General features: G+C 38.0%; 2 protein-coding genes across 3 annotated transcripts; both read left to right on the top strand.

Moving 5' to 3' along the window:
• The first annotated feature begins 3,179 nt into the window (after positions 1-3,179).
• Positions 3,180-7,449, top strand: LOC130724696 (uncharacterized). 2 transcript variants are annotated; one of them, XM_057575992.1, is made up of 7 exons: positions 3,180-3,493; positions 3,564-3,663; positions 3,749-3,869; positions 4,283-4,404; positions 4,534-4,655; positions 6,416-6,575; positions 6,872-7,449. In XM_057575992.1, exons 1-7 carry the CDS (start codon positions 3,334-3,336, stop codon positions 6,873-6,875), a joined length of 789 nt encoding a protein of 262 aa, XP_057431975.1. In that variant the 5' UTR covers positions 3,180-3,333; the 3' UTR covers positions 6,876-7,449. The 2 variants fall into 2 exon arrangements, with proteins under 2 accessions (XP_057431975.1, XP_057431967.1); XM_057575984.1 differs by having other exon boundaries at positions 3,181-3,493; positions 6,867-7,449.
• A 3,928-nt stretch (positions 7,450-11,377) lies between these two features.
• On the top strand, positions 11,378-12,596 carry LOC130724710 (NDR1/HIN1-like protein 6). The gene has a single exon (XM_057576004.1). It carries the CDS (start codon positions 11,484-11,486, stop codon positions 12,258-12,260), a length of 777 nt encoding a protein of 258 aa, XP_057431987.1. The 5' UTR covers positions 11,378-11,483; the 3' UTR covers positions 12,261-12,596.
• The last annotated feature ends 2,992 nt before the right edge of the window (positions 12,597-15,588 follow it).

The following is a 15,588-nucleotide window of genomic DNA, read 5'->3' on the forward strand; positions in this document are numbered from 1 at the left end:
GGAAGAAGAAGAGGAGAAGAGAAGAGGAGAAGGGTGGTGGCGGCGGTGAGGAGGTAGGGTTTGGGTTTGGGAAGAAGAAGAGGAGAAGAGAAGAGGAGAAGGGTGGTGGTGGCGGCGGTGAGGAGGTAGGGTTTGGGTTTGGGAAGAAGAAGAGAAGAGAAGAGGAGAAGGTGGCGGCGGTGAGGAGGTAACTGAGGTAGGGTTTGGGTGTGGGGAGAAGAAGAAGAGGAGAAGAGAAGAGGAGAAGGGTGAGATATTAGGGTTTGGCCGGCTTGGGTTTGGGGCCAAAGGGTTTGGGCTTTAAAAACTTGGGCCGGTTGATTTTTTTTTTTTTTATATATTGGGTTCGGTCGGTTCGGTCGGACTGGGCTCCAAACCGTAACCGACCGAACCAAACCATGGGGAGCCGGTTTTTTTCCCAACCCCAACCCGCCACCCGACCCGCCCGAACCGATGAGGCCTTTTTTTGTAGCGGGCCGGTCGGGTTCGGTCGGGTTTCAAATTATTGGACAGGCCTACTGCCAATGTTCTAAATAACCTAGGGCTCATCATTGTGTGGATGAAAATTTCATAACTTGGTTGAAGTCAAAAGTACATGAGCTAGCCAAAAATAAAAAATGAATTTTGGATGGGCTGGGCGACCGAATTTTGAGGTCCCTTTGAGAACTTTTGTTTGTCGCAACACATAAGAAACCCATCCACCAATCCAATCCCAATGCCCATTATCACATTCACACTGCCAAAACTCAAAAGTACTAAGGATATATGGTCCACACACAGCCATATGATCCATAAAAAACTACAGGTGCGATATTACTGTAACATGCGCAAACATGCAAGACGGTAACATCCAGGACGAGATAATGCATCTGCATCATTACTGCAGCAGCCACCAAGAGGAGGCATCGGCGACGGCGAAGAGAGAGACCAGAAAGAGGGGCACCGACGGTTGGTATGAAGAAGGAAATAAAAGACGTGAAATAAAGAAGGGAAACCCTAGGATAAAAAATTGAAATTTGTAGATTTGTGCAGAGTTATTTTTGTCCGAAATTTATTTCCTCACTTTTGGGGAACAAAAGATTGAGGTTGGAGGGATTTTACTCCCCTACCCTCCTAACGTTTGAACCAAACAAAATCAGATTTTAAAAATTCTTCCCCTCCGTTCTCCTCCAACCAAACAATGCGCTCATTTAGGGAGTATGTACATGGTAGCAGTTGGGACACTCCCATAACTCACTATCTCGGTAATTAGCCAAATCGTGTCCACATTAACAATTAATGTGGAAGTTGAGTCAAGCCAAATGTTTGAAGTCCAACAATTTGGAATGGTTGGATACATTCCAAGAATAGGAATGCCTCAAACATATTATTCAAACTTAGTAATGCCTACGATGTTGCCTCGCTCGAGTCAAGTTACACTAATCTTGCGAGGATTTAACAATGTTAAACCCAAAATAACACTAAGGGCTCGTTTGATATGTCGTATTAGACATGATAATATAAGCTTATACAATACATTATGGATTTATCCATTGTTTGATGCTCACATTGTATTGTATAAGCTTATACATCAATCTCCTCTTATACATCAAAATGATGGATTATTTAATCCACCTATAGATAATGGATAAGGCATGATAAGAATACAATGTATAAACTTCTTGAATATATTTAATCAACCGTCATGCACCACAATCACCCTCCACCACCACCGCATCCACCACTACCACCACCACCACCACCGTCACTACTGCCACTACCGTCGCTGCCACCACAACTACCCTCCACTACCATCACCATCGCTACCACCACCACCACCGTTGCCGCCACCACAACCACCCTCCACCACCACTACCACCACCACCACCACCACCACCCTCTACCACCGTCTCCGCCACTACCGCCACCACCACCACTGTCGCCGCCGCCACCACTATGCTCCACCATTACCATACCACCATTGTCGCCGCCTCCACCCTCCACCACCACAGTGCCACTGCCGCCACCAATACCACCCTTCACCACTGCCACCATTGCCACTACCGCCACTACTACCACCACCACCGCCGCCACCATCATCCACCATCACTGCCACCATCATCACCTTCCAATACCACCACTACCACACCAACATTGTCGTCACCAAATTATATAGTGTATGTCCAAACGCTGTATAATATTAAAATTTTATCAGGTCTTATCCTATCAAGCCTAATACAATCAGACATTATACTATCAGGCCTTATACTACACAGCGTACGAAATGGGCCCTAAGGCTTCCAATTTGAATTTCGGGTAAAGTGTCTTGAGGGACTATGTATCTCTAATATAATTTTGAACACAACTTTATTCTTTAAGACAACAACTTAATGATGATAACTGGTTAATATGCTTACACAATAACTTAGTGTTGTGTCCACTCCTTTTAATTCAAACTATTAATACTTCATCCGTTACATAAAAATTGTTGTTTTAACCCCCTATAATTTTTTCAAAATGTTTGTCGTTTTAGAAAGTCAATGTATTTTCCAACTTTCTTCCATCTATACCCTCATAATCGAATTTTATTTCACCTATCACCTTTTACACTGATCAACTACAACTCTTGTCTATCCACTACATTTTTCTACATCGATTGGAGTATTTATTGTTTCTTGTTATTAGAAAAAGAAAAGTAAGGGTATTTTAGTCCAATACCAATATCAATAATTTTCATCTTCTTCTGTGTCATAGCCTTAAACAACAATATTTATGAAACGAAAGTTCCAAATTCCAATTCAAGAATAGCAGAGGTGTGGGCTCTATCACCTCAAGGATGCATAACTCAAATTCTCTCTCACTTCTTATCTCACCTAGGCTCTGACGAAGACTCTCAATCCCTATACGAGTCATATTTCTGAGTGTAACAATTATGAAAGGTTCGCGTCTAACTACCAAGTTTTTTTTAGCTCAAGACTCACTTTTCATACCTTAAGATTTCAAAGAAGAGAATAAAATTACACCTATTTTGGTATCTATCATCTCAAATAAACTATTCCAAACGCAGTACAGTTTGATTTAATGCAACCCTCTCTTCTTGTAGGTGAATTTGAGGTGAGAAGCCATCATTTTCATCTAGGAGGCACACGTGGGACCTATCGGAATTAATAAAAATCAATCCAAAACACAAGTATTCCATTTTGGGTTCCTTTTGAAGGAACTGACTGTGAAGTCAAGTCAAAATCAAAATCCAAATCGAACACAAAACCTCAAACTTATCAAATTCTGATTCACTTTCACTGCTCTGTTTTCCGACAAAGTCAACCAAAATCATCAAAGCGCGCGCAGAGGAGAATGATGGGTTGGGTGGCGAATCAACGCAGCAGAAGGTGGAAGACCAATCCTCGAGTGTTGGGAGTAGCTTTTCTGTGTTGCATGTGCTTCATCTTCTTCACTCCCACAATTCCTCGCTCTCCAACCCGCCACCAGTTCGTTGACAATCGCAATCTTCTCGGTAAGAATCAATCAATTCTGCTTCGGTTGCTGGATCGATCTTCTGTTTGATTTGATTTTGGATTTTACAGGAGTGCCCAACACGTTGAATGTGATGACAAGTTTTCCATTTTTAGTTGTGGGTGTTCTGGGTTTTGTTCTTGCTCTTGAAGGAGGCGTCTTCAACATCAGGTTTGGGTAGCAAAACTGTGTTTTGTTTTGGAATTTCAACTGTTAAGTGTTAACTTAACTGAGATTGTTTGTTTGTTTGTTGTAGTTCTCAAGGAGAGGTGGTGTCTTGGGCGTTGTTCTATGCTGGAATAGCAGGGGTGGCTTTTGGATCTGCTTATTACCATTTGAAGCCTGATGATCATCGTGTGTTGTGGGACACTTTACCGGTTAGTGTTTGTTTCTTACATGTCCTCTATGTTTAGTATAGTGTTTCATTGACACTCGAAACACACCTACCTATACATGGTGAGGTGCAGGAAGAGAAGAGAAGAGATATGATAGATGATGTGATAGGAGCGAGATAGGAAGAAAATGTGAGTGAAATGAGATTAAAGAGAAAGTGCAGTGTGAATGAATCTACACTCTTTGTTTATTCTGTGATTCTTGTCCTTGTCCATCTTCGATTTGCTTTTTTGTTTTGAATTTATATTAAACCCAATGGAGGGCAATAGGGCATATTCAAACTGTATGATTCATGATTGACTGGGTGGGTGCACTGTGATGTGACTTGTGAGGCTTTGGGGCACCACCAATTTTTTCTTTCTTTCATTAAGAAACTGACCTTTTTTGTCAATGGCAGATGATGGTGGTCGTCTCCTCTCTTTTGTCTAGTTTGGTTGTTGAAAGATTGGGCCACAGGATTGGGTTGTGTTGTATGTTTGCTCTCTTTGTTGCTGCCTTTCTTTGTGTACTTTATGAACGGTTAGTTTTTGTTTTTCAAATTTTTTTGAAGTTCTTGCCTATTTTGTATTGGAATTCTAATACATCAAGCCATGGTTCTGAAAATGTGTGCAAGTTTAATACTGAATTCTGTCTGCTAGTTGGTTGCAGATTTTGTAATGATATTCGGTTCTGCATGATCTTCCAGTTTATTCTGCCTCTAGCTGTTCCAGTAATAGCATTTATGTACCGCTCCAGATATACTCACTCCAGATATTGGTTTTGGTGTACAGGTATGCCATGGTTCTGAAAATGTGTCAATGTTTTATTTTGCTTGACAAGGTCTCTATTTCACTTCCTGTTCCTTAGATACATCTATAATATCAATATGTGAAGCAATTTGTTTTTAGCAACCTGAACAATGCTTTGCTTATTTAGCGCTTTTATGTCAATAATCTCTCTAGACTCGTGCCGTAATTTCTCTAATGAAGTTAGTAACAAGGGTAGAAGACCGTGATAGAAGAAGTAAACCCTTATGCCATTGACAGCTTTTTTGAAATAGATTAAGTTTGGGTGGATATCTCACACAAACTTAGAATGTCTGATGTAGAAAGGACGCTGTAATTTCACTTCTTAGTAGTTAGTTCATTGGCTATAGTTCTGATGGTTAGTAGTGGATGGCTTTAATGATTTTGTATTTGAATGGAAGTTATAGGTGTTTACGTATAAACCAGTTAGAATGGGATAAAGGAAGATTGTCTTCTCCTTGATTGATTCAAGTGACTATTCTGATTAATTATATAGAAAGAAGAAATATAGAATCCTATCAAAGATGATACAAGTCATGACGGGGCTAGTTTTTAGGCTTCATCAACTATTGTGTTTTGGCTTTTAAATATTTTGGTGTGATTTAGAATCTAGTTTCTGATTTGATGTGTATCCTGATTTGAGAAGGTCCAAGGCTTAACAACACCATTTTATTGATCTGTCCACTTTTAGAGTTTAAAGTTAGAGACTTATTTGTACTCAGTTTGTCTTCTCCCTCATAAGCAATGATCAGTTCCGAAGGAACAAGTTCCATTGCCTCACACTTGACTGATATAACTCCTATGTCTTGTGTAAGCCCCCAGTTTCATCGTAACTACTAACTACTATACTTTCATCTTTATTTATGGAAGGCAAGGACATGTTTTGATTACCCTTAAAACCCACTATTTTAGAAGAAGATTAAACAATTTTAGGTTAATGTCTTAAACCATGTTGCAGTTCATGTTTTGTTCTTCATTATTCTATCAAGGACATGTTTTGATTACCCTTAATTTTAGGTGGCCATTACGTTGGGAAAATTTCACCATTCAACTCAAGACATGCGTCTTGTTGTTTGAAGAATAACCCTTACCAGTGACCACCTCTTGCACATTTGCTAGCTTAGACAGTGCCAATGAAGTTTTCAACAAGCACTTATAAGAGAAGAAAAAAACTTTCTGCAAGAGTCAAAACCAGCTTCTACACTTCAATTTTTTTCATTTGACTTCCTCATCTTACTTATCTATAACCACCTTTAAACTGGTATGGACTTTTCATAAGCTAAGAAGCAAATACTTATGTCAGTTGAGAATTTCCCATAAGTTAGAAGCTGATCCAGAGTGGGGCCTAAGCATAGTTATTGTCTATCTTTTGAAAATCACATGGATTATTTTGTGTTTTCATTCCCCCTGTCCACGAATTATGTAAATTTTGAAGAAAGTAAAGCTGCTGTTAACACATGAATTGAGGATATACAAGTTCAGAAATAGCCATGTTATATTAATTTTATGAGTGATGCTATATGGCATGAATTTTTTTTTTAACGAAACCAATGAAATGAGAAAGCGCCAATCAGGAGAAAGATTATGGAGAGTGAATTATTCAGGAAAATGGTTAAAGTTAAAACCATGATATTATAATGGCACGTACATATTGTGTGTTTCGTTCTGCTTACTTTTCGTAACATGAAAACATTTCCCTAATTTTATTTTGGATACGCTTTTAATCAAAAACTTCTTTGGCACAGGGATTTATCTGCTTGCAAAGTTCGAAGGTGTTACTGACAAAAAAATGTTCCATGTAAGTAAGTACGTTATCAGTGGGCATTCTTTGGAACACTTGTGCTTAGCGCTGATTCCAATTTTTCTCAGCATAATGCTCTTTTACAGGGAGCTCAAATTTCAAAGGTATTTCATCAAAATGTCTTGTGGCTCTATTGCTTCCTTGTACAAATTGATGTATCAAACAGTCTTTGTGCATGATTGGATACACTATAGAAAAGCATAGTGAAGCCAAAATCATGGTGGAAAGAAGCAACTTCCCTTGACTTCTGCTTCTGTCCACCATGATTTTGGTTTTACCATGATTTTCTACCTCGCATCCGAACATGCACTTTATTGTGTCTCACCTCTTCTAACTGCTGCCCCCTAAGAAGAGATGGAACTCTTGTTCTTACATATTTATTGACTTGATGATAGGTTAGTTGATCTTAAAGATCGGCTTTGAAAAGGCAGAGAGAATCTATGATTGTTCAACTGCTCGTAGATGCCAGAGATGTTACAGTAATGAGTAAAAATGCCTAACGATTGTGTAAGCCAGCAAACCAAATGAAGTTCTCTTCCCCCCTTTCATCACTACTAATTTTGAAACCCCGGAGCCTTTCCCCAGAATTGATTCGGACTTTAAAATCAATTGTAGAAATGTTTCCAAAGATGTGTCTAATTAGTTTAGCTGTATAGTGGAGCCAAATTCTTTTCTATTATAAGAAGGAATCTCTGTCAACATCAAACTGCACTTGTCTGGTGAGAAGATCATGCATTTCAGATTATATCAGATAGGTATTGCTGAGGACCTCAAGTGACAGACAAAGAGGTTTCTAACTTGAATTGTTTCTTTCTTTGTCATTTATCATCTCACTTGTCAATATTGGAACTACTGTCAGAGCATATTGATCTATACCAACTTGAGGCATTGAGATTTTGTATGTAACACTATTGAATTTTTGTTTTTCTCAAATTTGTTTTTGTTGGATGTGAGAATAACATACCATGATTTACTCAAGATTGTGATCTTCTGCATCTGAAGCATTCTGGACTCACATAAAAAAAAGTTTGACACGTGTTGCCAGTCTTGATGCAACTTGGCAAATTTATGCTTCCTTCACATGCTTCTTGCTTTGTCCTTTTGAATAACTTTGATTTATGACTCTAATATATTCACAATCATGTGGCTGTACCCATGTATACATGATTGTTTATTTGTATTACGTTCGGTGATCTTTCATTTTCTCTGCCCCCCTGACCATCCAACTCCATTATGGATCATATTTGCTGTTTAGACTTTAGAGTTTAATTTCTTTTGAAGACAAAAAGAAAAACACTTTGATTTCTTTTGAAAAATCAGTGAACAGATCAAGTGTCCAATCTGTTTAAACTGAAAAGTAGTTCATCTAATAGTGTATTGAAGTATTGAACAGTAAAAAAACCAATGGTGTAAAGATAAGCCAGCTTTTGTTTTTTATTTAATCAAAAATAATTTTGTCAAATAAAAGATGTAATGCTAAGTTACGTACATCCACACACATATATATCATGTGATTTGATTTATATTTTTGCTATATCATGATATGAGGCCAAAATAAGAATTAAGAATAGGCTACACAAGGTCATTTGCTCTTGATGTCAAAGTGGGCCTTTCCCAAAACTTGAGTTGGTCTAATTAGCTTGGTTTACCAAACATAACCATGGAAGTTGCTTTCATAGCTCTACGCCTTTTACCCTTTTTCAGTTAAGGCATCTTCATTGACCAAAAAAAAAAAGTTAAGGCATCTTTCAAATAGAGATGGCAGAAAAACCCAAACCGCGGGGCCCAACCCGAACCCGACCCGAAATTTCGGGCGAAACCCGATTTCTTTGGGTTTGGGTTCGGGTTTGGGTTTCACCCAAATTTTAAAACATGTTTGGGTTTGGGTGTGAGATTGATTAAACCCGCACCCAAATCCGAAGCCTTATACATGTAATTACCAGCCCTTATATATATTATTAAAGTTACTAAGTAGAGTTTTCTTTAAAGTTAATAAGTTGACTTATGTTCATAATCAGCTTATGTTCATGTTGTTCTCTTATGTACATGTTGCTTCCGGGTCGATATTTTTTATTTTTTGCCGGTTCGGTGCTCACATTGGGTTTTTTGTTTGGGTTCGGGTAACCCGAAACCCAGGGGTCTGGGTTTAGGTTTAACTTTTGCACCCATATTAAATTTGGGTTTGGGTTTGGGTTTGGGTGTTAAGTTTGGGTTTGGGTGTGGGAATTGCCAAACCCGCACCCACGGGGCCCAATGCCAACCCTACTTCCAAACTAATGGATTGATTAGGGTTGTGGCCTGGCAGCCGTTTATAGCCACAAGCAGTAGTGTGTACCAATAAGACTGATTTTTAATTATTTTAATTGTTCTACTCTTGGGTTGAGATTTTATATTCAGTAAGTTATTAGACTTATAATGATGTGGTTAGAATTTCATAGTTTTCAACTCATTTGCTATATTTAACAATTTATAAGCATGATTTTGATAAAAACACCCTAGTGATTTGATCTAATTGTGTGCCTAACCTGATTAATCATGGTGTTCTTTTAGATAACAATATTTATTTTAATATTAATCACAAGATGGCATAATGGTTAGCTTGCTTCGTCCCTTAACCATGAGATCGGAGGTTTGATCATCACCTATGAAAATGAAGCGAATATTGTGGTCAACCGTTACTGCTTAGTATGAGAACCCGGGGCAAGTGAACTAGTCATAGTTGTTGGTGATGGATATCACTTCTTAATATGTGTGTTTTTTCCCTTTCTAAATAGTTAAAGAAAAAATGGAGAGTATTACTACATTGCAGTGCACCAATATTTAAGCTTCGACATAAAATTAAGATAAACCATAGTCTTAAATTAATCATGAACTATTATACTTCAATTAGGTATTTAGTTAATTCCATAAAGTGTATATCCTAAATATTATTGATGTGGTATATTATATATTTAAGCACTCTCTGCCTTACGTACCGGCCTATCGGGTCACTAAGTTAAGTTATTGTGTTGATATCGACCGACCGTAGCCCATAAGATTCTGCACAATTTTAGGAAGACCATTTATGCTCATTAAATGCTGATAAATTCAGTATGACGGTGACAATGCGTTATCTGAGGAAGGTCATTCATGCTCATTAAATGTTGTCAATGTCACATAAACACCTATGGTCATTAAGCATTTAGGCCGAGCTGAGATCCAAACGATGACTAAAATTAAACAATTCTCTAATGCTTCCTTCGTTCCTATTTAACTGTCCACTTTGAAGAAATTGTTTTGTTCCTATTTAACTGTTCACTTAGCATTTCAAGAGAACATTAAATGATGTTTTTACAACAAATGCCCTTGTCAATACAATAAATGAGGAGAGATAACACATACTTTAAATGGTAAAATAGAAAAAAATCCTCACTTTTTCTAAAAATCAACAAAACTAATCACACTCTTAATATGTGTGTCTCAACTCAAAATGGACAGTTAAATAGGAACGGATGGAGTAGTAAAGATCAAATTACTATTTTCTAAGGTTCAAAACTCATTATATTTAGAAGGATAAAAACATATTTAACCCTAATTTCTATTAAAGCATCTAAGATAAGCATATAAGATGGAGTTGTGTGTGATATAAACACCTCCGTAATTAATAAGTAAAAATAATGTGAGTATATGTTGTTATAGGAAAGAGAGAAAAAAAAAAGTGAAAAGTGATAATTTACTATTTTGAGAAAGAAAGTCAGTGTGAAAATACAATAAGAAATAAAATAAAAAATTGAATGGACCCCATGTTCCCGAGAGCTCACTCAAAGTCAATCCCATGTTGCGAAACCGGCAAAACTTCTTGATGGGAATAGAAACATCCCAGCGAGCGAACGACGTGTGTGTCATGCTATATTATACGACACGGCACATTCATTAAAACCATGATTTGGCTTTCAACTCTTATAATATCATCAAATCATTTAATTGCCACGAACCACACCTTAGATACCTTACATTATCATTACACGAAAATTAGATGCACACAACCACAAGATTTCTTATAATAGTTGTCAATGTGGGACTCTAACACACCCTCTCACGCCCAGTGTAGAACATCTGGAGCGTGGAATGAAACGGGTGGCCCAAATATGGAAGGTCTCCACAACAAATGAACCTAGGATAGGGGCACAGACCCATGGTCAAACAACCATTGACTCTGATACCATGAAGGGGGCCTAACTCAACCTAAAAGTTAGCTCAAGAGTTATGGTTTGCACAACCAAATATAAGCAATTGCTTGGCCACATCTCTTGAAGGAGGCCTAACTCAACCCAAAAGCTAGCTCAAGAGTTAAGGTTTGCACAACCATATATAAGCAATTGCTTGGCCACATCTCTAGCCAATGTGAGACTCTAACAATTTTGTCCCTTAATTATAAAGTCGGAGGTTCGATCTTCAGTTTTTCACTCATAAGAATGACGCATATTTTATGACCATCATTGATCACTTCGCGCGAGTACCAATGATAAAGAAATTAATCAATAGACTAAAGAAAGGAAGTTTGTGAGTTTAATTCTCGTTGTCAATATAAGAGTTGTGTTATGATCTCAAATACATGCTTAAACCTATAATTACTTATGATACATCAAAAAGATAAATTACAGCTCTATATAAACCTTCCATTTTTAACTCATATGTCCACCAACTCTCACCATTTAAGTTACATGTTGAGTATTGCTATTTTTGAAATTAGACATGGAGAATAATCTCTGAAATCCAGGTTAAGCAAGTGAAAAAGAAAAAGATATTAAAAAAAACCTAATTATTACAAAGCATAAAAAGAAGTCTTAAGCCAAAAAAAAAAAAAAAAAAAATTGGTGAGGTGGAAGCATCCACTTTTGGTTCTAGGTACCTATCTCTTCCACTCACTCTTCTTCTGTCTTTCATTCCTCTTTTATACTCTCTCTGTTCTCTTCACTCACTCCACTATCAATTTCTGGATCTCATTCCAATTTCCCATTCTATCCCCAAAAATGACTGAACCAACCACCAAACCCAACGGCCTAGTTAACGGCGTCGCCGCCACCAACGGCAACCCCGGCGGCCCTGTGAAAAACCAGCTCTACAACCCCAACCGCCAAATGTACCGTCCCCAGTCGCACTACAACCGCCGCCACCGCTCCAACCGGAGCCTCTGTTGCTGCTGCTGCTTCTGGACAATCCTCATCCTCCTCTTCGCCGCGCTCGCCGCCGCCATTGTCGGCGCGGCACTCTACGTCCTCTACCGCCCTCACCGCCCGGAATTCTCCATCACCAACCTCCGCATTGCCAAGATGAACCTCACCACCTCCGCCGACTCGCCGCCGCACCTCACCACACTCTTCAACCTCACCCTCATCGCGAAGAATCCCAACAACCACCTTATCTTCTTCTACGAGCCGTTCTCCGTCACCGCGTTCTCAGATTCCGTGCAAATCGGTAACGGGTCGCTCACCGCGTTCGGGTCCGACAAGAACAACCAGACGAGCCTCCGTGCGGTGGTTTCCGGGTCGCAGGATCTGGACACGGAGTCGCTGAGTAGCTTGAGATCGGGGTTGAAGGCGAGGAAGGGGTTTCCGGTGACGATTCAGATGGATACGAAGGTGAAGATGAAGATGGAGTGGCTGAAGAGCAAGAAGGTGGGGATTCGAGTGAGGTGTACCGGAATCAGAGGGACGGTGCCCGCCGGAAAGTCGCCGGCGGTGGCTTCCGTTATCAACTCTGAATGTAAGGTGGATCTTCGAATCAAGATCTGGAAATTCTCATTCTAGTTTTTTTTTTGTGAGTCTTTGATTGATTGATTGATTATTATTATTATTATTATTATTGCCTTAATCAAAATATTATTATTAACCAATAATCAATCCAATCATCAACTCTTTCTCTTTTTTTATTATATTTTTTTAAGTTTCATTCTTTTTGGTTTCCATAATTGCCTTTTGATTTGTGATGAGATTTGAGAAGATGAAATTTGTATGGACAGGAAACAATACTGAGAGATTTAGGCCATGGAAGCCCTAAAATTGGGGTTTTGGGTGGTAATTGTTGCTTTAATTTGTTTCAAAGATTTTATAGTAATGCAACTGCATATTATAACTGGTTTGGAATTTTGGTTTGAAATTTAGTCATTCTTTATACTTAATTATCTTCTATGGATCTCTGTTTACTTAATCCTCTAGTTTTTTTTTGTTACACTTAATCCTCTAGTTTAAGCAAAACATTGGATTCTCTACATTGTTCAAACTAAATAGTTTCTTGTAAAAAACCAAAAACTAAAGAATTTCTAACCAAGTGGGTTGACGTAGGTTGAGGATTGTAGTTCAGGGTTCGATTCTCAACTCTTGTGATTAGAAAATCGTAGAACGAGAGATTAGTCTCATTGTTATTGGTTATAGGATACTTTGGTTAAGGAAAAAGAAAAACTAAATTGTTTATAAGTACAAAAGAAAAAGAATTGAAGATGATGAATTTTGCTCTACTTGTTCATGTATTAGTGGGCATAATTGTTTTCCTATATTCTATTTCACAAATTTATCAACACTTATAGAAGTTGCTATTGGTAAGAACAATTCTATAGTAAGATCGATTCTATAAAGGCATATAATTTCATATTTATCTCTCTTCTTACTTCTTAGCGTGTGTTTGGATATGATTTCAAAGTGAAAGCATGCATTTTCATATAATTCATAAGAAAAAAATTGTTCACTTTTTGTTTTGAAGTAAGAGTTCATATCAGCATGGATGCTAACATGTGCCCAAACATACCATCAGACACATATCGAATACTTTAGAAAATATGAGGTTTAAGCAATATTATATGAAAAAGGTATTATTTTAAAAGTAAATTAGTGTGTATGTTTTGTTTTTCGTAATGGAATACCCTAGAATATTGATGGAGTAAAATCAATTATGGACGGAAATATTAATGTTTTGAGAGTTTTTTTTTAAATGGTTTTTAAGAGTTATTTTGAAAAATTGATTTTAGCCCTAAAATTAATTTAAATAAAAGTGAGAGATGATAGTTTACGTCATGAACATAATTAATTGTTAAATTTTATAACTGACATTATAATATAACCCGACAAAAATCACTTTTACGTAAGTGTACTAAACTAAACATAAATCGCTCCACTTTTATCAGATATGATGAACGTTAATTCAAATATGTATGGAAACTAATTCGTGGCCATCTTAAATAAAATATATATACTTCAACCTAACCAATAATGATAATATAAAACTCGTTTGGTTTAATAGATGTCTATGAATATTGAATGTGTATTAATAAGAAAAAATGAAGTGATTGCAAAGTAATCTGTAAATAACCATGCATTAACTCAGTTGACAACTTGTTTTGAGAAGAATGCACCATTTGGTTCAAAGACCGAGTATGATCAGCAAGAGTTACAGAAGAGACTTTTCTTTTTCTTAAGTGGTATGGTCAAAATCTGAAATTGGGGCCAAAGCATAGATCCCAACAAACTTGTGCCCGCGGATCTGAAGGCAAAGTGACGTGGGGTGCTGTACACATCTGTAAATGCTTTCTATTTGCTACCCTTCCTAAGGGTACCTATCTCTACAAGGGAAATCCTATTTTCCTCCAAAACTACATGTGAACTGAAGACTAAATACTAGACAATAATCATACTATCTGATTTAATCACCCTGGGCCTACCAGCTATACGTGTATAAAGACTAAATATGTGAGTTTTTTTTTTGCCGGCTAGGGTGAGGAACTTTTAAAATGGTCAACCGGTGGTCCACTCTTTAAAACCGTCAGATCTTGAAATCAAAGAATATTCTATAGATGAATGGTTATGATTAAAAGGATAATAAAAGGGTAAAAGTGTAATACACTTTCTCCTATTATTAAAAAAAAAACCTTAACATTTCCAGATCCATACTATCTTCTCCTTTCTCCTTTCACCATGATCATCATCATCACCAAGGTTGACAGAATCGCGATTCTACATAGGACGGGAAAGGGGGTGCAGAATTGTAAACTCGTATAAACGTAGCAGGGACGCTACGATTCCACAAATATATAAATATATTATATGCTTATAAATTCATATATATGCATACAAAATACCTTAACATAAAATAAAAATCTCTTTAAGAGCACTAATGTAGGTTAAACAATTCATTCAAATTAACATCCATATAATAATCATTCCATTCAACTTCATCTTCATTTTCTTCATCTTCGTTTTCTTCTTCTTCTTCTTCACATTCACCATGGTTCTATTACTCTAGAATCTCTAGATCCAAACTCTCATTCTCATTTTCATTTAGAGTTTCAAAATTCAAGTTGTCCACATCCAAGTCTTCATTGTTTTCATCAAAATCTTTCTCCATAATCCAGAAAGTAGAATCAGCGACGACTCGTGATTCTACGATTCTACTTGTAACAACGACGATTCTACCCGATTCTACTCGATAGCGATTCTGCTACCGATTCAACACGTAGGGGCCTTGTAACATCATAGAATCGTACGATTCTACGAGTTGACTCGCGATTTTGTCAACCTTGATCATCACACCTTCTTCCCTTCCTCACAGGGTAGCCGCCACCACCACGTGCTACACTACCACCCATGGACGAGTACCGCCGCACCACCACCACCCCCATGGACAACGTAAAACAGAGAACATAGAACCCTAACCACCGCCACCTTCAACTCTCGATTTCCAGCGAATTACTCATCATTTGGAGAAAACAACACCACCATTGCACTCCCCTCATCGTCCTCAACAAAACCCCTCAACCAATTTGCCGTTCCGCCGTCCTCCGCCACCGGAGGTGATTTCCGGCGTGCCCGCAGCACCACATGAGCCACCATCTTCTCTTTTTTCCCTTCCTTGTGCAGTACCACCACTTCTTTTTCCCCTCTCCATGAGACCACCACCGCTGGCCACCCACAAGACAACCACAAGCTTTCTTCCAACGAGTTACCATTCTTCTCTTCATGGCCGTGAAGCCATCACCATCATCATGGTGGGGGCGGGATCATCACTTTCTGTTGATCATCACCACCCAGATAACCCACTTTCTGTTTCTGATCTGGGTGCTTAAAAAATCATATATTTTCAACAAAG

Source organism: Lotus japonicus, chromosome 1 (assembly GCF_012489685.1).
Source record: "Lotus japonicus ecotype B-129 chromosome 1, LjGifu_v1.2".
Taxonomy (NCBI): domain Eukaryota; kingdom Viridiplantae; phylum Streptophyta; class Magnoliopsida; order Fabales; family Fabaceae; genus Lotus; species Lotus japonicus.

Coding starts and splice junctions, on each gene's coding strand:
- LOC130724696 (XM_057575984.1), top strand. CDS start 3,334: ATGATGGGTTGGGTGGCGAATCAACGCAGCAGAAGGTGGAAGACCAAT. Junction 3,494..3,563: donor TGACAATCGCAATCTTCTCG/GTAAGAATCAAT, acceptor TGGATTTTACAG/GAGTGCCCAACACGTTGAAT. Junction 4,405..4,533: donor CTTTGTGTACTTTATGAACG/GTTAGTTTTTGT, acceptor AGTTGGTTGCAG/ATTTTGTAATGATATTCGGT.
- LOC130724710 (XM_057576004.1), top strand. CDS start 11,484: ATGACTGAACCAACCACCAAACCCAACGGCCTAGTTAACGGCGTCGCC.